Source organism: Cricetulus griseus, chromosome 5 (genome assembly GCF_003668045.3).
Source record: "Cricetulus griseus strain 17A/GY chromosome 5, alternate assembly CriGri-PICRH-1.0, whole genome shotgun sequence".
Lineage (NCBI taxonomy): Eukaryota > Metazoa > Chordata > Mammalia > Rodentia > Cricetidae > Cricetulus > Cricetulus griseus.
Genome location: NC_048598.1, coordinates 118,791,931 through 118,817,484, shown reverse-complemented (window position 1 = coordinate 118,817,484; position 25,554 = coordinate 118,791,931). Strand labels below are relative to the sequence as shown.

Genomic DNA, 25,554 nt, shown 5'->3' with positions numbered 1-25,554 from the left:
GCTGGCCTTCGACTCCTGATTTTCCTTCGTCTACCACCCAAGGATTACAGTAGTGGTTCTCAACCTTCCTAATGCTGTCACCCTTTAATACAGTTCCTCATGTTGTGGTGACCCCAACCATAAAATTATTTTCACTGATGTAATTTTGATAGTTATGAATCATAAGAGAAATATCTGATATTTGGATATCTGATAATGTGAACCCTGTGAAAGGTCATTTGACCCACACACACACACACACACACACACACACACACACACACACACACACTCACACACACACACTCACACTCACACACACACACACACACACACTCACACACACACACACACACACACACACACACACACACACACTCACACACACACTCACACACACACACACACACACACTCACACACACACACACACACACACTCACACACACACACACACACACACACTCACACACACACACTCACACACACACACACACACACTCACACACACACACACACACACACACACACACACACTCACACACACACACTCACACACACACACACACACACACACACACACACACTCACACACACACACACTCACACACACTCACACACACACACACACACACACACACACACACACACACACTCACACACACCTGGTATCATAATCCACAGGTTGAGAACACTGTCTGGATCACTAACTACGTGACTACTAAGGCAACTTCATTAGACACCAACACCTGTCAGAGCAGGGAGAGAACAGGAGGAATGGAAGATAATCATGAATATCTAGAAGGAACGACCCAAGCAGCATCTCCCTAAGTACAGAGTGACACTATAGGATACTGTGTTAGACCGATTCCTATATAAGAGCTTCTCCCCTTTAAGTCCTCTTTTGCCATATGGCACGGGAACTAGCGTTCATGTATAGAAATCAAGACATGGAAGAAACCGTATTTCAGAAACTCTGTATGTGTGTGGCGAAAATCCTAGCAGTGATAGGAAACTGAGTGGAGTTCAGGAAACATTTGCCCAAGAGGATATGTGGAAAGACAATAATACCTCAAACTCAGTATTTGAACTTGAGAGATCACTAACAAGGTGCTAAAGCCTTACATGTGGGGCTGATGAGAGGGCTCAGCAGTTAAGCCAAGTACTGCTCCTGCAGAGGACCCAAGTTTGGTTAGCAGCACCTATGCCAGGTGGCTCACTTCCTCCTATAACTCCAGTTCCAGGGCATCTGACGCCCTCTCCTAGTTTCTTTGGGCAATGGTGGTGACATGTACATATAGGTATACTGATACAAATGCATATACATATTTAAAATAATACATCCCTTTGGTTAAAGCTTCAAACACTTCCTAAATGGGTTTCTCTCGTTCCTTTTAACTTCTCCAACTGATGGTTATTGTACTGATAAGTGGCTGAGTTCCACATGGCCAGAAATGAGCCATTTCAAAATGTAGCATAGAGAGCAACTGCCTATAACTGGGCACTGGGTGAGTTTTAAGCCACTTGCCCCTTCCATCTGTTAGGGCTTTTGTTTGTTTGGTTTGGTCTTTTTGAGATATGGTCCACTCTGTAACACAAGCTGCTTCTAACTCTTGTTCCTCCTTTGAGCCCTAACTGAGATTATAGGTATATAACCACACCTAGTGTCAGACTTTATTTCTCCTGGCTTCCTCTTTCAACATCCCATCCAATACACTTGCTGGGACCATTTTATGGAGCCAAATCCAGCTCAGAAAGATTAAGAATTGCCAAAAATTTTGGAGCTGACAATATGTCTAAATCAACAACAAATTTGTTTTTAGTATTTTTTAAAAGAAAAAAAGAGAGAGAGAAAGTATTAGTACAGTTTCCCACTTCCTCTCATCCTCGTGGTTTTCTGTCTATAAAATGGACTAACTCTTGCATGTGGGTCCACAGAATGAGGACAGACAGGCTGCCATGCTCCCATCCCACAGCAGCTTTATATTCAAGCAACCTGGGACTACTGAAGCTTGGCTATAGCCAGTATATTTCACAAGTGATTCTCTGAGTCTGACAAGCCGTCTCCCTCAATAAGCCTAGGAAGTTGTTATTTCATTAACTGTGCATGAAAGGGCAGGCAAATGGCCAGGTGTGCAGCCCTGCGGGGTAGAACTGCAATTGTTACACACACATTAAAAGCCAAAATTTCTGCCTCCATTATGATCCATTCATTACTTTCAAGTTCACTTTAACTTTAACATTTTATTTACTTGTTGGTATTAACAGTGTGTGTGCACAGCTGTGCATAAGCCACAGCATTTGTGCAGAGGTCAGAGGACCATTTTCAGGAGTTGCTTCTGTTTCCACTATGGGTTCCAGGGGTCAAATTCAAGTTGTCGGGCTTACGTGGCAAGCACTTTCAACCTGCTGAGCCATATGCTGGCCCTCCACTCTTTCAATAGAGAGAGGCAGAGACAGGCAGACAGACCTCTGTGAGGTAAACGCCAGACTGGTCTACATAATTAGATCCAGAAGGGCCACAGTTACACAGTAAGACACTGTCTCAAAAAAAACAACAAGTATGTATTTATTTTTATCTTATGTGTGTGTTTTTGCCTGCATGTATGTATATGTCCTATCTGTATACCTGGTGCCCTTGGAAGCCAGAATCAGGTCTTCTGGAACTGCAGTTGTGAGCTGTCATGTGGGCGCTGGGAACAGAACCTGGATCCTCTGCAAGAACAATTGCTCTCAACCACTGAGCCATCTCTCCAGACTCCTCCAGTCTTATTTTTAAGGAAAAAAAAATATTATATAACTGAAAGGAAGAACAATCTTTTTACTGATTGCTTGGTTAGTTGGTTTTATTTTATTTGAGGCAGCAGGGTTTCATGTAGTCCAGGTTAGCCTCAAGCTCATTACAAAGCTAAGGATGACCTAAAGCTCCCTCTCCTCCCCAGAGATGACAGCCATTTGCCATCATGCCCAACTTAATATGAAGGAAAAAAAAAAAAAAAAAAAAAAAAAAAAGCTCAGTACTCACACACTCAAAACAAAATTCCTAATGATTGTGAAGCTATAGCTAGCAAGTTCCAGGCCAACAAGGGCTACATAATGAGACCCTGTTTAGTTTTTTTAAATTACACAGTTTAACTGCAATCTGGAATTCTGGATTGGATTCTGCATAGAAAAAGAAGGTAAGTTGAAGTTTCTGTGATATACAAAAGTCTGTCATTTAGCAGATAATGTTCTACCAATGTTAATTTAAATTCCTACATGCGACAGATGTACCATGGTTATGTAAGAAGTTAACATTAGAAAAAGCTGGATGAGAAGTGGATATGAACACTCTGTATTTCTTATAAACTTGTCTATGAACTTAAAATGATTGATTGCTCCACTATTTTTTAACTTAGACAGAGTTGGCTAATTTTATATCCTCACTGTGCCTTACAAGTCTGATACTACTTCCTTAAATCACTGCCCTAACAAAGCAGTGTAGGTGGAAACACTCTAGTACATATTTTTCTATTCCTTTCTACATCCTATTTGCCCTTCAGCATTGCCTTCTTTACCAAAATGTGAAAAACTGCTTCACACTTGGGAAGTCTCAGTTGCTTTCTCTTTCAAATAGCTTTACCATTTACGCCAGAGGCTATCCTTGCATTTGAACTTGCCAAAGTGGATGAGGGTTAAAATAACATGGGCTAGATCTCTGGTGAAAACTGAGGGACCTGTATTAACTATTAAGAACTAGTTAATACTATTACCACATTACACGAAATAATGTTGCTTATTATTAAATTATAATTATCTGATCTCTGGCCAGAAAGTACAATGAACCCAAAATACAATTAATATCAACATTTCAACAATAACAGGCAAACTGCACTAAAACAAATGCATTAGTTGTAAGCATACACATAGATGAACACATACACACACACACTCATGCAGTACAGTATGTAAAACCACCTCAAAAGTTTGGAAACATTATTATGAAAAAAATAATGCAGGCTAACCATCTAATAACCTTTCAAAGAAAATGGCACCAAAGAATAATAGCTTAAATTTAAACCTAAGATAATCAATGGTTAGAGCTATTTAAAAGGTAAAATGAGGGCTCTGGTTGTAGCTCAGCTGGTAGGGTTGCTTGCCCAGCAAGAGGTCTGACCCTCAGCAATGCATGAACTGGGTGTGGTGGTGCATACCTGTAATCCTAGCACTCAGGAGGATGAAAGAAGAGGATCAAGAAATTCTAGGTATTTGGGCATGGTTGAGCATATCTTTAATCCCAGCACTCTGGAGGCAGGGCAAGCAGATCTCTGGGAGTTCCAGGCCATCCAGGGCTATGTAGAGAGACCCTGTCTCAAAACAAACAAACGAAGTTCTAGGCTATCCTCAGCTGCCTAGCAAATTCAAGGCCAGCTAGTGATACACCAGACCTTGTCAGAAAAAAAGAAGGGAGGGAGGGGAGGAGGGAGGGAGAAATAATATACTATAACTCACTAATGTTATAAAACCCAAACTGTTATAGACTAAGTTGATTGCAATAAATAAACACTACAAACAATACTCTAACCAGGACCCTTCCAGAAGGATGAACAGGTACAGTAGTTTCTCCAAAATATTTGAATTTACATACCTCTAGTTGACCATATCCCATACTATTTAACTATTTACAAGCCATTCTTCAACAGAGTTTGAGTTTCTTGAAGTAACTAGAATATTGTCTAGGTTATAGTCTGAGACAGAACACACTCTCAATGAATGTAATGTGAATAAATATGTAGTAGTGTGTACCTCTGAAGTGTCATATAAACCAACCCAATATCAAAACCGAGGAAAACATGCTGGGTTATTTTAAATTTTATTTAATGTGTATGTGTTGTGTGTGTGTTTGTGTTTGTGTGTGTGTATTTGCAAATGCACTCGAGAGCTCATGAAGGCCAGAAGAAGGTATCAAATCCCCTGGAGCTAAAGTTATAGGTGGTTGTGAGCTGTCAGATGTGGGCATTGGGAATCAGATTCGGGTCACTGGAACAGCGTGGCTAGTGCTCTTAACCTCTGAGTCATCTCTCCAGCCTTGCTACCTTGGTTAAAGGCAGTCAAGTTAAATTAAAAAGTATTTGACAGCAGCAAATGTTTGTTGGGGAAACAACATATGAACCATAAAGATAAGTGTAAAACTGTAGTTTGAAACTAGAAATCTTATCTTTAAATGAACGTGAACCACAAGATGTTCTCTGGGAGCTCTTCCACTAGACATAATTTTATTAAAAATGTATTTAGATCAGTGAGTGAGGAGAATGAAATCTAAGCCCAGTTAAGTATCAAACTGTGGACCCAATGGCTTCAGAGAGTCTTTCTCTTTAGTGATGCAGAAAATACAGAGCAGCCCTCTGAACCACTGAGGAGGGCTGAAACAATTCCTTTCCTCACAAGTGTGTAGTCAAGAGTAATTACTTCTGCTCCCATCCAACACAGAACCATGCTACTTTAACCCCTCTCAAAGAAGGCTACAGAATAGCTGAGGACTTTAATCATAGGCTTTTAGAATCTCAGATCATGACAAAAGTATAATGCAGCAGAAACACTTCTAACTATGTCCTCAACTCCCACAGTGTTCCTACACTAATTTAGCTCCCTATCAAGTATTAACAATCAAGGGATCAGAAAGTCCTCAGAACAGAAACTGCAAACCGCCTTAAAATGAAATAAGAAAAAAAAATAGTTCATGAATTTCAAACTCAGAGGAAAGGGTTTTTCTGTCTGTGCCTGCATTTAAATGCAAATTACAATTTAACTAGCTGCAATTTTCCCTTCAAGTACTCTCAATCAAGCACACAGGCGTGTACGCATGCGCACACACGTGTGCACACACTTCTAATCAGTCTCCAAAGGTTTAAAAATAAATAACTGACATGTTTACTTAAAAGGCTAAATGCCTAATCACTAACATGCTTCAATTAAAAAAAAAAATGAGGCTGTTGCTAACTCTACCCATGAATGATAGCTAGGCAGAGGCAGACTGTTCTGAAAAAGATTAGGAACTTCCTGGGGGTGAGTAGGAGTTAAGAGAATCTCTAAAGATGTGTCAATAATAAAATTACTTCAACACCAAAATTTTGTAACCCACAGATACATGAACTACAAAGAGATCTAAACACAATGTGTGCCTAAAAGAACAGAAGGAAGGAAACCAGTTCTATATCCAAACCAACTCAAAATTACCCATTATAGAGACCTGAAAATTTAGTGAGTGTTTTGAGGTTAACCAATATGCTCAAGTTTTAAAATAGTAAAAATATATTAACATGCAAGTGCGTAACATATTAAGTTGGAAAAACATGACATTAAATGACTAAAAACACTCAAAATTTGAGTTACTTTTTCTTTTTCTTGTTTTGTTTTTGTTTTTCAAGACAGGGTTTCTCTGTATAACAGCCCTGGCTGTCCTGGAACTCACTTTGTAGATCAGGCTGGCCTCAAACTCACAGAGATCCACCTGCCTCTGCCTCCGTAGTGCTGGGATTAAAGGCCTGCACCCCTGCCCCACTAAAAGAGTTAATTTAACGGTATGCTTTCTAGGGACATACTAATCATGTTGACATCCCTGTAATACCGGTACTATGATGATTATCTTAGCTTTACAGACCCGAGGCACCAACTGATGGCCCAAAGTAATACAGCAAGTAAGCAACTAAAAGAGGGTTTAAACTGCAGCCAGTCAAACTCAATAAGCAATGCACCATCTTGCAGTGTTACACTGTGAACATCTTTTTAACCCAGCAACACCAGGTCAATGTCATGCACTAAGAAAAACATGAACTTCAGAACCAAATAGACCTCTGAGTGTCTAGATCACAGCTTCAACATCAGTAAATCAAAGATATCTGAGGTACTGTGAAGGTCAAAGTGACAAGTAAATAAAGTTTACATAGTCTAGAAGTCTCTTAAGTTGCATGCCAAAGTGTGTGTATGCGCGCACACACATCCACTTTCAGGAAAACTGTCCCTCACTTTCCACAGACTTAAGGGGTAAAAGAAATCCCTCCAAATGTTTAAGAATAACTAGAATACATAGCAAAGAAAGGAAGGAAGGAAGGAAGGAAGGAAGGAAGGAAGGAAGGAAGGAAGGAAGGAAGGAAGGAAGGAAGGAAAAAAAAGAAAGGAAACAAAAACAAACACCTCAGAAGTTATCTTTCCCATTCTCACAAATCCTCCCTCTCCCGTTAAGGACGGCACACCAGGCTTCATAACAAATATCAATGGTTCCCACCACATTCGAGGCATTGCACATACCCGCTTCTGCACCTGTTTTCCCTGATCATCTACAGAAGGCCGCTGCGACTGGGCTAATTGGCTCAGTGAATAAGTGATGGTAGACCAAGCAAGACCTGAGTTTTGGATGCCCGAATCTGGGCATCCAAAAACAAGCCAGGTGTAGTAGTGGCGAGTGTCTGTCACCCCAGTGCTGGGAGTATCCTGGGGCTTTCTGGGCCAATCAACCTAGCAAAAACGCAGGGAGCTGGGAGGGGGTGTTCCAGGTTCGGTGAGACAGTCTTTAAAAAAAGGAAAAAAAAGTGGAGAGCAACCAGCTTCTTCTGGCTTGTGCTCTGAATGCCACCCGACGCACGCTAGTGCTTGTACACACACACACACACACACACACACACACACACACACACACACACACACCATGGGGAAGGGGTGGTCCTCAAGCGCTGTTACATCCCTCTCTTCCCAGGAATACACACACACACACACACACACACACACACACACACACACACACACACACACACACACACACGCACGCACCATGGGGAAGGGGTGGTCCTCAAGCGCTGTTACATCCCTCTCTTCCCAAGAATCGTCCAGAGCCTCCGGGCTGGACTACAGAGCCCGGGTGCGCCTGAAGACAAACAGAATGTATTTGCAAACTACAGGGCAGCCCAGGGTTCCGACCCCGCTATCCTGGTCCCCTCTCTGGCTCTCCTCCTGGAACTCTGGTGCCTGCGGCTCGGCTAGACGCTTTCTCCGGTTGGGCGTGAAGGGAAACGTTACCCGAACTGGGGCTGCAGCGTGGTCAAGTCCTAGCTTTGGGGTCCGGGGAGGCAGGGGCCGCATCCAGCACAAATCCTGCCCTCCACCCGGCCCCCAAGAGTCCCCAGCCTGGATCTCAACCGGCGCTTCAGAGCCGGCTGCAAGGTTTTCCGTTTCCCAAAGTGACTTCCGCCTCCGGGTTGGCCTCTGCCGGAAGCAGTATCGGATGACGTAAAAGTGCCGCGCTGAGAGTGATTCCGGAAGAAGCAGGAGTGCGGCGTGAACATGGTGAGGAGAGCTTCTGTCAGAGCGCTTTGCGGACGTATGGGAGCTCAGCTGTCGGCCAAATATAGCCTCCGAGCTTCCCTTGTGTTTTGTTTTGTTTTTTTTTTTCATGCGGGTCTTAGTTTGAAGAAGCCTATGTTTTAAGGAGTGGAGGGAGAAGGGTGGTGTTTGCGGAAAGGAGAAGCGGCAAGAAAACTAGGAGAAGGGAACTTTAAACTTTAAAGGATGCGCTGTGTTTTCAGCTCTTTTAACTCGAAAATTTCCGTTTCAAGGGAAAGCAAAAGAAAACAAGGAAATATGCGACGATGAAGCGAATGCTTAGTCTCAGAGATGAGAGACTGTGAGTGACCAGAATCAACTCGTTTCCTAAAGTGATCAGAGATACAGGAATCACGATGGGCTAAGTAGTAAAATTTGTTATTGTTGTTTTGCTGATTATGTCTTAGATCTACAGTGCATGACAAATTATAGTCACTCGTTCTGGAGGGTGGGGAGGGTGGTTTTATTGTTGAAAAGCTGGTAAGGCCACACCAAGCTTGCCTTCAGTTTCCGATTCCTGACACCCAAGTTTAAAAGGGAGGATGGGAAAACTCCAAGATAGTTCCATTTTATAAATTATAAGAATTCAAAGCATTAGAAGAAGAAACTGGAATGATACTTATCATTATAAAGAAGAACTAACCAGTTTCCTGGCGTCAGTAAAGACTGGGTGAACTGTTTCTTAACTGCTTTTGTTGTGTTGGAACAAAAGAATGGTCGTTAAAGCCTTCAGAATTATTATTCTCAGCTTCTGGTGTGGATTTTTATTGTTTATCTGTAAGGAATGATGTCCCAGTGACAATTTCTTTGTGGCTCAGGGTTCAATTTTATATGTTTGTTATGTCTTAGGCCTTTATAAAGGATGGAGGTGGGGCTCAATGGAGGGATAGCTCAGCCTTTAAAGACAAGGCTCAACAACCAAAAATATAAGGATGTGGGAAAACTACCATGTCCAGTTTGGGATATTCAGAAGTATTCAGAAGATAAATATCAACCTCTTCGTGACCTCTTAAAAGAAGATTTTTTATTAACATATTTATTATACATATTAAGTTTCATTATAACATTTTCAAGCCAGTATATAATGTCTTTTGATCATAATAAACCCTCACTACTCTCTTGAAATTAGATAAGAGAAATACTAAGAAAAAAGTTAATAGTTTAATTAGAATTTACTCATTAACTATTTTTTTGAGTTTATTGGCCTTATTGATTAATTTTGATATTTTCAGGCTACTTCCTGCAGAGGCAAGCAGATCTTTGAGTTCAAGGCTAGCCTGGGCTACAGAGGGAATTTCAGAACAGTCAAGGCTGTTACACAGAGAAACCCTGAATCAAAAACCATAAATAAGTAGGAAAAAAAAGCACCATAAATAAATAAAAAAAAAGACATTACGCCAGGCATTGGTGGCCCACGCCTTTAATCCCAGCACTCGGGAGGCAGAGGCAGGCAGATCTCTGTGAGTTTGAGACCAGCCTGGTCTCCAGAGCAAGTCCCAGGATAGGCTCCAAAGCTACACAGAGAAACCCTATCTCGAAAAACAAACAAACAAAAAAAAAAAAAAAAAAAAAAGACGTTAGAATGGAACTTGAGTTGATAGGGATTGAACCTAAAGCTTCATACATACTAGTCCAATGCTCTGCCACTGAGTGAGTGACATCCCCAGCAAGATGAACACCCCCCTAGAGCTGAGGACGGAACCCAGGGCCTTGCGCTTGCTAGGCAAACCCTCTACCACTGAACTAAATCCCCAACCCCGCTAGATGAAATTTTAACTATATCATTTTTTTCCTCTTCTCTGAATTTACTTTTTTGCAGTAAAGAAAAGGATAGATTAAAGCCTAAAAAGAAAGAAAAGAAAGATCCCAGTGCGCTGAAGGAAAGAGAAGTGTGAGTATTAAAAAACTTGAAGTTCTCCATTAAAACTAAGAGATCCTAAACCCTGGCCCTGTTAAGAATCCAGGCTTTCCTTGAGCTGGTTGATTTACTGGTAAGTTAGTTATTTACCAGTAGTTTTGGGATGTGCACAAATGAAAGTGGTTGGTTGGTTGCTGGTTTTTTTTGTTTGTTTTGTTTTTCAAGACGGGGTTTCTCTGTGTATAGTTTTGGAGCCTGTCCTAAAACTAGCTCTGTAGAACAGGCTGGCCTTGAACTCACAGAGATCCGCCTGCCTCTGCCTCCCGAGTGCTGGGATTAAAGGTGTGAGCCACCAATACCCAGCCTAACTTTGTTTTTTTTTAAAGATTTCTTTCTTTCTTTCTTTCTTTCTTTCTTTCTTTCTTTCTTTCCTTCTTTCCTTCTTTCCTTCTTTCTTTCTCTTTTTTTTAATTGGGTATATGTGTGTGTCTGTGTGTGGGCATGTGTATGTGTGTGTGGACATGTGTGTGTCTGTGTATGGGCATGTGTATGTGTGTGGGGGCATGTGTGTGTCTGTGTGTGTGGGCATGTGTGTGTCTGTGTATGGGCATGTGTTTGTGTGTGTGGGCATGTGTGTGTCTGTGTGGGCATGCGTCTGTGTGTATGGGCATGTGTGTCTGTGTGTGGGCATGTGCACATGAGTTTGGGTGTCTGTGGAGGCTAGGAGCAGAGGGTCTCCTGAAGCTGGAATTCAGTTGTTATGAACACCCAATGTACTACTGAATTTGGGCCCTCTACAAGAGCAGTAACACGTGCTTTTAACTGCTGAACCTTTTCTTCAGTACCTTTCCTGACTTCTTTTAAACTCTTACTTGCAATGAACAAGGGGAAAGGACAGTTGCCTATAATGAACTTTGAAAACCAGACACTTAATTTTTGGTTTCATTAACATCAAAATTATCAATATAGACTTTAGTTTGTGATCTTATTTTCTGTCTCCTTCCAGCCCCCAACATCCTTCCTGCTTGTTCTTCCAGTACAATACACAACTGGGTCCACCTTACCACATCCTTGTTGATACCAACTTCATCAACTTTTCCATTAAAGCCAAACTGGACTTAGTGCAGTCAATGATGGACTGTCTGTATGCCAAATGTGAGTATCATACTTTTATGTTTCTGTTACATCTATACAGAATTATATTTATCCAAATACATGAAAACGGGGAAGTGAGGATGTAATGTATGAACTACTGACCATTTAATTTTCAATAAACCCTAAAAGGCAGTTTTCAATAAATTGAGATCTAATGTACACTTGGCTAGGAATAATTAAATGGTCACAATTCAGAAAACAGTGTTTTGTTATCTGAGACATCAATTTTGAACCTAGATTTTAAAATTCTGAACAAATGAAAATCTATTTTTGGGATGTACATTTATATCATTTATATTTAGTAGGACACATTCTCCATTCCACTCCACTATAGGAAAGCTAAGTAAAAACCTTTTTCCGCTCCTTTTGCTGTCTCCTCTCTTCTCCTGTCTCTCTTACTCACTTCTTTCTGTCTTGCCTTCTTCCCCCTCTCCCCCTCCCTCACCTGGAATAAACTATGGTTAATGTTTCAAAAAAAGAAAAAGAAAAAAACAACTCTTTCCATTTATGGTCATAGAGCCACAAGTCAGGTAATGGGCAGTTCTCACATTTTTTTATTTGGATATCCCTTCCTACTTGTAATCCTGAGCAGGAAAAAGGAAACTTAAACCATATCCAAGAGTAATCTCCTAATAGTTAGGTATGTTACATTTTTGGGTTAGGGAGGTAGCTCAGTGGTTCAGTGGAGCACTTCTTAGCATTTAGGAAGCCCGGAATCCCCAGCACTGAAAAACAACAGTCAAAAAAAAACAAAAAAAAAACCCACAACAACCTGGTGTCTCAACAAACAAACAAAAGAAAAAGTCTGGTGGTGGCCCTTGCCTTTAATCCCAGCACTCAGCAGAGGCAGGCAATCTCTTGAGTTCAAAACCAGCCTGGTCTACAAAGTGAGTTCCAGGACAGTAAGAGCTACACAGAGAAACCCTGTCTTGAAAACCAAACAAGCAAGATCTGTTGGATTTTGTGATTTGTAGTTTTCTATTCATAAGTTTCTTGTTCTGCTAAAGGGACAAATGACATTCATGCTGGTACTTTGCCATATATTGCAAATTGCTGGAATCAGGGAAATTTTGAGCCCAGGAGCCCATGTTTTAGAAAGAGAGACTAGATTCCTTCAGGTTGTCTTCTGACCTTCATATATGCACAACACATGATCCAAACCCTCCCCCCAACAAATAAATGGATATAATTTAAATTTTTTTTAAGATTTTATTTATTTATTATGTATACAACATTCTGCTTCCATGTATATCTGCACACCAGAAGAGGGAACCAGATCTCATTATGGATGGTTGTAAGCCACCATGTGGTTGCTGGAATTGAATTCATGACCTCTGGAAGAGCAGCCAGTGCTCTTAACCTCTGAGCCATCTCTCCAGCCCCAATTTAATTTTTTTTTTAAGATTTTATTTATTTATTTTGTATACAGTCTTCTGCCTGCATGCCAGCAGAGGGCACCAGATCTCATTCAAGGTAGTTGTGAGACACCATGTAGTTGCCGGGAATTGAACTCACGACATCTGGAAGAAGAGTCAGTGCTCTTAACCTCTGAGCCATCTCTCCAGCCCTAACTTAAAATTTTTAATATGTAGTAATGCTTTTGAACGACGAGGGGGGAAAGACAAAAAATAAATGTAAATGAAAAGGGAATGGCAATACTGGGTCAATGAAATTAGATGGTTATGAAACCAGAGGGACTGTGTGCTTGAAGAAGACGGATTTCACAGCCATGTAACAGTGAAAGCATAAAGGGCCTGCAATGAGTAGGGAAGTATGCTCCAAGAAGAAACCCACTGTCTTCAGTTATTACATCCCATAAAGGGCAGTGCTCCTCATTTTCTCTACCCCTAAGTGACATTAATCTAGTTCTGTCTCCATAGATTTGCCTATTCTGGACATTTCATTAAAAATAGAACCTCTTATTTGGTTTTCTTTCATGCAGCATGATGTTTTCAAGGCCACACAGAGCACATTATTACTGTTTTATTTCTGATTGTGTCTACTGTGTGTGGAGATCACATTTTAGTTGCCTGTTCTTGCTTTTTGTATTAAATAATATGTATGTAGATGAACCTCATCCTTATAAGTTATGTAGTATTCTGTTTAAACATATAATTTTGTCTTTTGGGGAGAAGTTTGTTTTTTTTAGACAGGATCTCATGTAGTCCATGCTGACCTAGAATTCATTGCCTAGCTAAGGATGACCTTCAGCTTCTGATCCTTCTGCCTCTACCTCCCAAATGCTGAGATAACAGATATGTATCACTCTCACCTTCCACCCCAACCCACATGTGTTGAAGATTGAACGCAGGACCTCCTGAATGTCTGGCAAGCACTGTACCGCTGAGCTATGTCCCCAGATTGTTTTTACTTCTTGTTTTAAGACAGGGTCTCACTAAATTGCCCCAAGATGGCCTTAAGCTCCTTCTAGTCCATGAAGGCCTTGGACTTTTAATCCTCCTGCATCAACATCTAGAGTAGATAGGATTACAAGTTCTGTTACTAATTTTTTTTATGCTGTGTTTTGTTTATTCCTTGCAGGTATCCCTTGTATAACTGATTGTGTGATGGCTGAAATTGAGAAATTGGGACAGAAGTATCGAGTAGCACTAAGGTAGGAAGAATGTAGTCTAGATTTACTGTACCTTGCTGCCCCGGGCCTCGGGAACAGTCAACGGGAACCCTGGGGGAGGGAGGGTTGCAGGGAGCAAGAAATGAGAGATGGAGACAAGACAGTACTCTGATCAAGTCTCAGTTTATTAGACAGGTCAATATGGCTTAAGTAGGGTAAAAGGGTCAGGGGGCTCGGGAGGCTATTGTCCTGCCAGGCAGGTGTGCTGCAAGGAGATAAGTCTGTGGCTGGGCCTCTCTTGACCGCAGACATGGACATATGCTTTACAAGAAAATAGACAGATGTAAAGAAACAGAAACTTAACTGAGTGTTAGTTCCTAAAATAGTCATAGAAGGCATAAGATGGCATTCTTATGCTATCTTCATTCAGAGTCTTCTACACCTTGCTATACTGAAGGTATTTTAGAACACCTCATCTCTCTGTTTACCAAAGATTTCCTGTCCAGTTAGTTTAAATAGAAAGGAAGGAAGGGAGGGAGGGAGAGGTGGGAAGGAAAGGAGGGAAGGAAGGAAGGATTAAAAAAAAGGCTGGAGAGATGGCTGGAGCAGTTAAGAACACTTTCTGCTTTTCAGGAGGACCTCAGCTCAGTTCCTACTACCCATGTTGGGCACCCACAACTGCCTGTAATTCCTTCTCCACATCACACTGCTTGTTCTAATACAAGAATGACAGTTGAAAAGGAACATGTATTTTTTTGCATATCACTTTCTATATAAATGCAAATCTAGAAAGTTCCAGGAAAACTCATCTTTATCTTTTTTATTGGATCTTACACCTACGCTCACATAATACAGTTCACTAATCTACATTCATCAGATTAGCAAAGGTCCTCCCATATTGATACATTTATTTTTTTTGTAATCAGACAGGCATAGAAAAATGTATTTAGCTTTTATGTTGTTAATGGGCTGTGCCATGGTGACCATCCTGTGCCTGTCTTGCAGTACATTTGTGTAGGACAACTTCCTAAAATGGATTTGATTTTCCTCATAAAATGAAATAATAAGCTTGAGAGGAGAGAGGGTGCCGCATAATCCCCACATAGATCATATTACCTTTGCTTTCCTAATTGGATGGAGAATGTTTTCTTTAATCCACCTTTATAATCCTGCAGGATTGCCAAGGATCCACGATTTGACCGACTGCCGTGCACACACAAAGGAACCTATGCTGATGACTGCTTGGTACAGAGAGTCACTCAGGTATCAGCATCACTTTTAAGTGTATATTTGTGCTTTAAAAAAAAAAAAAAAAAAAAAAAAAAAACTGGGTGGTGGTGGCACACCTTTAATCCCAGCACCTGGGAGGCAGGCTCAGGTGGATCTCTGACTTTGAGGCTAACCTGATCTACAAAGCAAGTTTCAGGATAACCAAACTTTTCTTGAAAAAAACAAAAGAAAAGGGGGTTAGGGAGAGTGGCAAGCTGGAGCTCTAGAGCTGGTGCTTCAGGGGTCGAGAGCACTTACTGCTCTTGCTGAGGACCCAGGTTCAGATGCCAACACTCACATCAGGTGGCTCACGGCTTCCTGTGATTCCAGTTCTGATGCCATCTTCTGGCTTCTTGAGACACCTGCACACAAATGGTGCATATACATGCACTAAACACACACACACACACACACATATAAATGAATTTTTTTCTTTTGTAAGGACAAAAAGACACGAACTAACTCAGTGAGGTCACAAGATTTAATCCCAGCACTCAGAGGCAAAGACAGGTGAACCTCTGTAAGTTTAAGTCCAACTTGCTTTACATAGCCAATTCCAGCCATACAATGAGACACCCCCCAAAAAAGGAGAGGGTACAAATTATTGCCTTCTGAATATTCAAGCTCAGTAAGGTATTTAGGGTGGGTTTTTCTTAATATATACCTATATTAAACACAAATATATATATTTAGCAGTTGTTCATAAGTAGCATAGATACCATTTACTTGAAAGAGTAGATTTTAAAAATGTGTTTTATCTATAATGGGAGGAGCATGTGCTTGGGAAGGAAGTCTGGTTTCACATCTGAGCACCTTGTCCATTGGAGGCAGAGGCAAACTGGTATCTGTAAGGTTGAAGGCCAGCCTGAACTACATAGTGAGTTCTAGGTCACCCATGGCTACACAGTGAGATCCTGTCTTAAACAAAACAAAAACAATTCCAACATCTGCATTAACTTAGTATGTGATTTGGTATAGTGACTGGGTCTTTATTCCACAAATCCCCTGTAATGTGTTTTTTTGTTTGGTTTTCGAGACCGGGTTTCTCTGTGTAACAGCCTTGGTTGTCCTGGAATTCTGTAGACCAGGCTGGCCTCAAACTCAGAGATCCACCTGTAATGTGTTTTAAGTGAATTCATGTAGCTATAATAATATACCACATTCTACCACCCTGTAAATCTTAAATAAGGTTCCATTTCCATCCATGCAGGAATGATATTCCTCTCCACCGTGCCTAACTCAGAAATGTTTTCTGGGTTAGGTATGAGAATCTCCCAGGGTGCTATCTCTCACATACCCTGGATTCATTTCAGACAACACAGAGCATCTGCTACTGGCTACTCACCTAAGAACCTTTTTCAGGTTGGAGTTGTAGCTCAGTGTTGGGTACTGCCTGGATTCGATCCCCAGCCACAGTGCTGAGGAAAAAAGACAGAAAAGAGCCTGAGCCATGCAAAGGAAGGAAGGAAGAGAGGAAGATCGAGGTCCTTGCTCCTCTGAGGATGGCCATCTTCATTTAATGACCGCTCTGCCCTTAGCTACTTGATCCATAGATGGAGCCACATCACAGTTGCCACCACAGGGGCAAAAGTTGATAAAACTCAGTGGAGATTTGCATTTGAAGTAAAATATAACAAAATAGCTTCCAGCTGATAATGTTAAGCTAAACTGGGGTTTTGAACCTTAGAGGTCCTTCTCCTGGCCCAGGACCTGCCTACTTACACCACTATAGAACTTCAGAGTACCCCTAAGCCATAAGAGCAGAGCAAGGCATTTGCGTGGAGTCTATTAGGGCATTTCCCCAAAACTAAGGAATTGTCTGCCTTAACTGTGGCAGTCCCTCTCATGAAGGACAGTAAACAGTTTACAACTTAAACACTTCTTCCTTCCCCTCAAGATTCATGAGACCATGTAGAGGCCTGGTAGCTTATATATTTTATTATGTAACTGTCTCCTATGTGTTAGCATCCTTCCCTCTGCTAGTTACTGTGAAAATGAGGGGACTATTCAGTGGTGTGTGTACATTTATTCTGAGTCCTTTTGTAAACCTCAGTGGGCTTCTCTTTCAGCACAAGTGTTACATTGTAGCCACAGTTGACCGTGACCTCAAAAGAAGAATCCGGAAGATCCCTGGAGTTCCTATCATGTACATTTCTAACCATAGGTGAGAAGTTGCTGTTGGAAGGTAACTAGAGGCATGTAGTTGGCCGTCAATTAAAGTGAGAGCAGGTTATAAAGTTATAGAGGATTCCAAAGAAATTACACTATCCTGTTTACATTTAACTTTGAAGAAATGAGACAAAGTAGCAAGAATAAGGGCAGAAGATATAGGATTTAGGAATGAAAGGAACATCTAATTGGTACAATAGAGAGAGAGAGAGAGAGAGAGAGAGAGAGAGAGAGAGAGAGAGAGAGAGAGAGAGAGAGAGAGAGAGAGAATATTTGAGTGACACCTCATCTGGGAAACTAAATGATTATTTTAATAAACAAAACAGTTCTTTATCCTTCTTGGATGTTTCCATGTCTGCCCTACAAAGATTTCTATGCCCAGCTTTTCCATTTAGGGAGAGCACAGTATATTGATAAAAATAATAGGCTGACTTAGACTGACCTGAACCCAAGTCCTAGCTGCCTCTTGCCAATGCTGTGGCTTTGAAAAACAAAGGTAATATAGTCAACGTTTTGGTATAAGTCATTCATTGTGGGATCCCTCTAAAAGTTACCACTGATAAGGTTAGAGAGTGAAAGGTGGGGGTGACTCAGATGGGTTCTGTACCATATCTTCTTTCTTAACAGTGTCTCCTTTCTTCCTGAGCAGATACAACATTGAACGGATGCCAGATGATTATGGAGCGCCTCGATTCTAATCCTTACTCGATAAAATTCACCTGCCTTTCTTTACCAGCTTTCTCTGTTGTCAGTTAATTAAACACACTTTTTTTGATTCTTTTTTTTTAGTGATATTTTGTCTCAATTTTAAAAATAGCTGCATCTTTAAAAAATTCTATTTTCTATGTGTATATGTATGTCTGTGTGTGTGTATATACATGTTAGTGCAGGTATCTGTTTGGGGCCAGAGGCCTCAGATTCCCTGGAACTGAAGTTACAGGTAGCTGTAAGATGCCTGAGAACTGAACTATCTCTGGAAGAGCAGCTGGTATTCTTAACCATTGAGCCTTCTTGTCAGTCCAACTTCATCTTTTTATAATTCAGTTGCTCCAGTGAACATTGACGTAATTTGATTCACTTAGTGTCTTAGTGTTCTACTGCTGTGAAGAGACACCATGACCATGGCAACTCTTACAAAGGAAACATTTCATTGCAGCTGGTTTCCGGTTTCAGAGAATTAGTCCATTATCATCATGCAGGCAGACATGGTACTGGAGAGGCAGCTGAGAGTTCTAACTCCAGGTCAACAGGAAGAGAATGAGACACACTGGGCCTGCCTTGAGCATCTGAAACCTCAAGCCCCACCACCAGTGACACACTTCCTCCAACAAGGCCACACCTCCTAATAGTGCCACTCCATGTGAGTTCATGTGGCTATTTTTATTCAAACCACCACACTTAGCAAACCTTTAAATATAGTAAAACAATACTGTTAGTGTAAAAGTATCAGGCAAGTTGAAGACAAGTTTTGTTTTCAAAACAAAATTAAAAAAAAAAAAAGGCCTGTAATGGTGGCACATACCTTTACTCTTAGCACTTGGAAGGCAGATGCAAGTGTGTCTCTGGATTCAAGGCTAGCCTGGACTATATCATGAGGTCCTTTTAAATAAATGTTCGCTTGTAGAAGATGTGGCTGGAGAGATGGCTCAGCGGTTAAGAGCACTGACTGCTCATCCAGAGGTCCTGAGTTCAACCACATGGTAGGTAACTCACAACCACCTTGAATGAGATCTGGTGACCTCTGCTGGCATGCAGGCAGAGGCAGAAGACCTAATAAATAAATAAAATCTTTAAAAAAAAAAAAAAAAAAAAAAAAGCCGGGGTTGGTGGCGCACGCCTTTAATCCAGCACTTGGGAGGCAGAAGTAGGCAGATCTCTGTGAGTTCGAGACCAGCCTGGTCTACAAGACCTAGTTCCAGGACAGCCTCCAAAGCCACAGAGAAACCCTATCTCAAAAAAACCAAAAAAAAAAAAAAAAAAAAAAAAAAAAGCCTTTGATGAATGGAGTTTTGTGCTCAGGACAGCTTTCAGATTGTTGCAGTTAATGGTGATAATCTATTTGACAATTATACATGCTTTCAAACCTGCCTGTCTTTAAGATTGAATTTACTTTTTTCCAACTGTATACTTTCCATATCTTTAGGCTCTGGTAAGCAGTAGCTACGTCCCAGCCTGAATGCTATCCTGTCTTGAGATTTCCCCCACTAGGTTGTTAGGACAAAAGCAGAATACAACCAGATTGCCTGCAGTGGTGGCACACACCTTTAATCCCAGCGCTCTAGAGGCAGAGGCAGGTAAATCTCTGAGTTCCAGGACAGCCAGAGCTACACAAAGAAACCCTGTCTTAAAAAACTAAAAAACCTCCCTCTGTCCCCCCAAAGAATACTGTAACAAGGCTGAAAAGCCATACTGAAATGAGAATGGTCTCTCCCGGGTTCCCAAGTCCTGTTTCCCTTTGAAACCTCATGAGTCTAGCCTTCATGATGTTTTTCATGGCATTCTGGTCTTCCAAACTCCCAACAAAACATCATCACTGCCAATTTTCTGAGTTACATGCTTAGTTGCTGTGACTAGAAACACCTTAGGGATGGAAAGTTTTGTTTAAACTATCAGTTCATTACTATGGAGAAGGCATGGTCACTCTGCATCTTCAATCTGTTGCCACTACATATACTCAGCTCACTTTCTCCATTTATTCTAACAGTTCTTAACTTTTGAAGGGTCAAATGTCCCTTTCACAGGAGTCGCCTAAGACCATCGGAAAGCATAGATATTTACATTCTGATTCATAACCATAGCAAACCTATAGTTATGGAGTAGCAACAAAAATAATTTTATGGTTTAGGGTCACCACAACATGAGGAACAGAATTGAAGAGTTGCAGCATTGGGAAGGTTGAGAACCACAGTTATTCAGTCTAGAGATCCCTGCCCATAGATGGTGCAACCTTCCTATAAGTTGGGTCCTTCATGCGTCAACTAGTTTTCATAGAACTAATCCCAAATTGACAGTCACGGCCAAGCATCAGGAACACAAAGTGCATAAACCGTAAGTACTTTAGCTTAAGGGATTTTTTCTAAACTGAACAACCTATGGAACTGACTTAGCCAAGGTAAAAAGCAAATATTTAGGAGAGCATGGTAGCACATGTCTACACCCCAGCACTTGAGAGGCAGAGGCAGGAAGATCAGAAGGTCAGGGTCATAGTAAGTTCCATGCTAGCCTGGGCTACATGAATCCTTGTCTCAACAAACAAGATAGGGAGTGGGGTTAAAAAAAAAGAGAAGTTCCCTTTGTGACCCCCTCATCACTCTTTGTGTTGGCCAGCATTCTCCAGAGACAGAATAAATAGATTGTGTGTGTGTGTGTGTGTGTGTGTGTGTGTGTGTGTGTGTGTGTGTGTGTGTGTGTTATGAAAGGAGAGTGTTAGTTTACAGTGGCATACCACCATTCTCTGCATTGTCTCAGGTGTCTTCATAAGGCCATTTTCCGTTTAAGAACTCCTGTCATAGTAGATTAGGTGCTCACTCTTCAGTCTGACCTCATCTATAACTATCCTCTTTCCAAATAGGGTCACATCTTGGGTTACAGAAGTTAGGACTTAAATATATCCTAACAGTAAAATCCAACTCATCTCGAATGTGATGGTCATGGATATCTGCTCTTGATCTTAGTGAGAAAACTTTTTACTACTCAGACTGGGGTCTGCTGTAGGTTTTTGATTGTGTTTGTTTGGATTTTGGAGACAAGTTTTCACTATGTAGCCCAGGTTAGACTTCCAAGGGCTGGGATTACAAATATGTGCTACCACACCAGCATCTAGTTGTTTTTAACTACTCTATTAGACGAAAGGCATTCTATTTCTTTGTTTAGTGAAATTTGTTATCATTATGTTCTTGTGACCAATCCTAAAGATGGATCAATTTATCTGGGCATGGTGTCACACACCTTTACTTCCAGAACTCAGGAGGCGGAGGTAGAAAGATTTTGAGTTCAAAGCCTACCTGGTCTACAAGGTGAGTTCCAACTCAGGTAGGGCTGTTACTCAGAGAAACCCTATCTTAAAAAACCAGATAAACAAATAAATAAACTTACAGAGAATAATAAATTGGGCTTTCTCTGTCCTGCCAGCCTGCTTGCAAGTAACTACACAGAGACTTAGTAATTATGAATTTTGCATCTGGCTGGGGACTCTGGCTTCTTCCCAGCATTCTCTCTGCCCTGAAACTCCTGCCTAGCTATTGGGCATTTAGTTTTTTATTAAACCAGTGACATATATTTACACAGTGTAAAGGAATATTTCACATTTTCCCCTTTCAGTCTAAATAAAAAGGTTTTAAGTCAAACATAATAAAACTTATGAACGATAAGAATAATTATCAGGTAAGGATTACATTTACAATGTCCAGTCCATTTGTATTTGGCAAATTTAGAGAAAACACTCCATTATCCTCCCTTTGGACATTTGGATAATGTCCAAAGTTTTGTGCCTAATTTATCATCTATAACTATAAGCTATCTAGTATTCAATTCCATCAAAGACCCCAGAAGGGTATATTATTACGTGAGCAAACAGGAATTGCAGCTGGGCAGTGGTGGCACAATTTTAACATGAATAATAAAACCCAGGGTCAGATATTGGGGTTCAAGCTGAAGATCAGAAAAGCAAACCAGCCAGCACTAGCTCTTACCTCTACCTCAGACCAAAATGGGTGATCCTGTCTTCTGAATTCTCAGAAGTTCAAGGCAGACTGCCCCGCTCTCCACCAAGCCACAGACTGCAGTACCCTGAGTTCCTGTCTCCTCCCGCCTTATATTCCTCTCTCCACCAGCCTTATCACTCCTGTCTCCACTTTCCTAGTGCTGGGATTAAAAGTGTGTGATCCCAAGTGCTGAGATCATTTTTTGTGTGAGCTGTTTCTCTGGATCAATTTCGTGTAGTTCAGTGTGACCTTGAACTAACAGAGATCCATCTACCTCTGTCTCCGAAATCCTGGGATTAAAGGTGTATACCAGCACCACGGGCTAGGCAGTATGGCTGCTAGGATTAAAGGTGTGTATCATCACTACTTGGCTTTATGGCTGTGGCTAGCTTTGCACTTTGATCTCCAGTGGCTTTATTAAATCATAAATAATATATCACCACCATTCCCCCTTTCAGTCTAATACAAAGAGAAGGCTACAACTAACATAAAAAAAACTATATACAGAAAGTACAATCAACAATGTCTAGTCCATTTGCATCTAACAAATTCAGAGAAAATACTCCATTATCTATCCTAACTTGGTGAGTCCAAAGTCTTGTACCTAATTTACTTTCTATTCTAATTTGCATTATCAAATTATCTTTTACTGTCTCTCAACATTATATACTTTAGTTTCTTTAGTGAGTTAGTTTTTTTCTGAGTCTGGTAGACAATGAAGGCTATAACTATACTATCTATTCTTCAACTCCCTCAGAGACCCAAGAAGGAAATATTAAATAAGTAAGCAGGAAGTGAGAGCAAGTGACTTCCAAAAAATGTGTGAAATGACTGAAACAACTGGCTGCCTGGACAGTCACCCAAGGTTCTTTTGCACCATTAGGACAGCCGTCTTCAGCCTACAGGCCTGGCATATCTGACAGACTTATCTGTGAAGCAGGGGTTTTGAAAGATGGTCCCACCTTGCCACCATTCTCTTTTATGTCCTGTTTGTCCAATTTGGACAGCATACTGTCAGCAGTCAGGGCAAGGGCATTTTCTTGCAAAGTGGCTTGCTTTACTTTTGCTGCAAAGGAAGAAAATTCCATGTGGAGTTTCTTTGATCATCTTCTCTGAAGTAGATTGGTGCACCCAGGAGCAGACATGTTTCATTGTCATAAAAAAGGAGCCTATGTTATTAAAACATCTTAATCTATAGAATAAATCTATTCTATAGATTTTTGAAGTGTTTGAAGATGACCTGTCTTTCTAAAATGCATCCCTGTTTGACTTTGAAAACATACCTAATGTGACTACAAGTTCAACTGTAATAGGTGACTAATTACTAACCTGAATTTCCTTATTATCCTATATACTTGGTAATAATAACTATTAAGGACTAGAAATTTGCATTACATTGTTAAATGAGCTGTATAGGTACAATACCTTGAACAAGATTAGAAATATATTTACAGTATGTTTGAACCAATTAATCTCAAATTCATATCAATATACAATATTTGTATACAATATACAGAAGCCCAATCCAATGTAAAACATTTAAAACTAGTAGTTGCTTTTTAGAAGTAGATTCAAAAATCTACTTTTTTCTCACCATATCTATATCCTCCCTTTTTTGTTTTCAAAGTAGATTCAATAATCTACCATTTTATCCTATCATATCTGTACCTCCCATTTTTTGACCATTACCAATAACAACTTGTAACTAGTTAAAACAATGACAAATATTCATAACCCAGTGAAAGACCAAAAAGCCACCCACCTAACTCTTGAGAACATGGGCATCATGTTCTTAAAGTTACATCCTGCTGTCTTGTGGTGATGACATCTTTAAGAATCCTGAAAAGAAAATGTTGGGTTAGTTGTCAAGCTGTACCATTTTGTCCAGTCTCTGCATAATGGAAAAGTGCAGGGCTTTAGTCCTGGCTAAAGTAATCTGTGAGGCTGGATCACCTTAGCTGGCTACCTCGAAACTGTTCTGAGCAGTGTCTGTGAGGCTGGACCATCCCTGATGGCCACCTTGAATTGTTTTGAGCAGTGTTTGTGAGGGTGGATCATCTCCGCTGGCCTCCTTGAAATTGTTCTGAGTAGTTTGTAGTCCAAAGCTGATCTTTAGTTGGTGTCGTTCAGCTTAATGGTGTTATCATAGTCCTGGTAGAATTGTCATCTGAGGAGTTCCATCTTCTTTTGTTGTTGTTGTTTTTGTTTTTGTTTGTTTGCTTTGTTTTGTTTTTCAAGACATGGTTTCTCTGTATTAACAATCCTGGATATCCTGAAATTCACTTTAGACCAGGCTGGCCTCAAACTCACTGAGATCTTCCTGCTTCTGCCTCCCAAGTGGTGGGATTAAGACATGCACCATCACCACATGGCTGTGATTCCATATTCCTTTTTAGAGACTTCAGAGATCACATTAGATCAGATTATTCCTTTTTTTGGTAATTTTTTTCCAATTAGTTATCCCTTCTTCTTTGGATGCTTATTCGTTCAAAAGTCTTCAATTCCTCAAGATGGTTGTTTTTATTCTCCTGAAAATACAAAAACAAAATCCTTCCCCAACCCTAACTTTGGGGGATGTGCCTAATCTAATCTTTATCAATTTTGATTTATGGTTTCTCCTGAAATTTTTTTTTTATTATATATACTATTCTGCCTGCATGTATGCTGGCACACCAGAAGAGGGCACCAGATCTCATTATAGATGATTGTGAGCCACCATGTGGTTGCTGGGAATTGAACTCAGGACTTCTGGAGGAGCAGTCAGTGCTCTTAACCTCTGAGCCATCTCTCCAGCCCCCTGAAATTTTTGTTTTAGCTTCTAAAGCTCTTCTAATATCCAGAGCAATATATTTTCTTATAATACATATTAGGTTCTTTAATTGCTCTGGGAAGGAGTTTCCACAATGACAGGAACGACTGAATTGAATTTGGAATATTGGCCTTGGAGAGGCCCCACAAGGTGTTTCCCAACAGCAAAGTATTGCCTTGATTATCTCTTGTTGACCTACATTTCTTTGTTCAATACCTGCTCTTGCCACAACTTCTACATAATACAAAAGGAGGGCATTCTGTTTGGATTATGTTAATAAAAATCATTGTTTCTAGACATGCCCTGTTTACGATCCCTTTTTAGGTGACCCTGTCTGCCACAATTAAAACATTTGACATTTACATTTTTTCTCAAACCTTTTGAAATCACCTCTCCTACCCATGCATCATCATGAGCTTCAATATTAATTGTATCTTGTATCCATTCCTCCAAAGGTACTGACTGACCTTGCCTAATTATCTTTGCATTGAGAATCAGCATTTGCAAACACCAGAGTTTCAATTACTGTTTTTCTGGCTTCTGAATCTGATATCATTTTATTTACTGCTGTGCCAATCTCTGTAAGAAATCCCTGAAGGCTTCCTTTGGGCCCTGTATAACTTTTGTAAATGATTCAATTTTAATTCCTACCTCTCCAATTCTGTCCCACACATTCAAAGCTGCTG

General features: G+C 40.6%; 2 protein-coding genes across 7 annotated transcripts in view; one reads left to right on the top strand and one right to left on the bottom strand.

The window, feature by feature from the left end:
• Positions 1-8,169, bottom strand: part of Arel1 (apoptosis resistant E3 ubiquitin protein ligase 1) — a 47,012-nt gene extending 38,843 nt beyond the window's left edge. For all 4 annotated transcript variants that reach the window (XM_027418524.2, XM_027418526.2, XM_027418525.2 and 1 more), the window contains exon 1: positions 8,031-8,169. The gene's annotated coding sequence lies outside the window, so the exon portion shown is untranslated. The remainder of the gene's footprint in view (positions 1-8,030) is intronic.
• Positions 8,170-8,171: 2 nt separating this feature from the next.
• Positions 8,172-18,136, top strand: Fcf1 (FCF1 rRNA-processing protein). Of its 3 annotated transcripts, none has more exons than XM_027418529.2 (8): positions 8,172-8,297; positions 8,567-8,634; positions 10,153-10,224; positions 11,198-11,346; positions 13,888-13,960; positions 15,094-15,181; positions 17,257-17,351; positions 18,006-18,136. In XM_027418529.2, the coding sequence occupies exons 1-8, from the start codon at positions 8,295-8,297 to the stop codon at positions 18,052-18,054; spliced, it is 597 nt and encodes a 198-aa protein (XP_027274330.1). In that variant the 5' UTR covers positions 8,172-8,294; the 3' UTR covers positions 18,055-18,136. The 3 variants fall into 3 exon arrangements, with proteins under 3 accessions (XP_027274330.1, XP_027274331.1, XP_035301193.1); XM_027418530.2 differs by having other exon boundaries at positions 17,257-17,372; positions 18,006-18,134; XM_035445302.1 differs by lacking the exon at positions 10,153-10,224.
• The last annotated feature ends 7,418 nt before the right edge of the window (positions 18,137-25,554 follow it).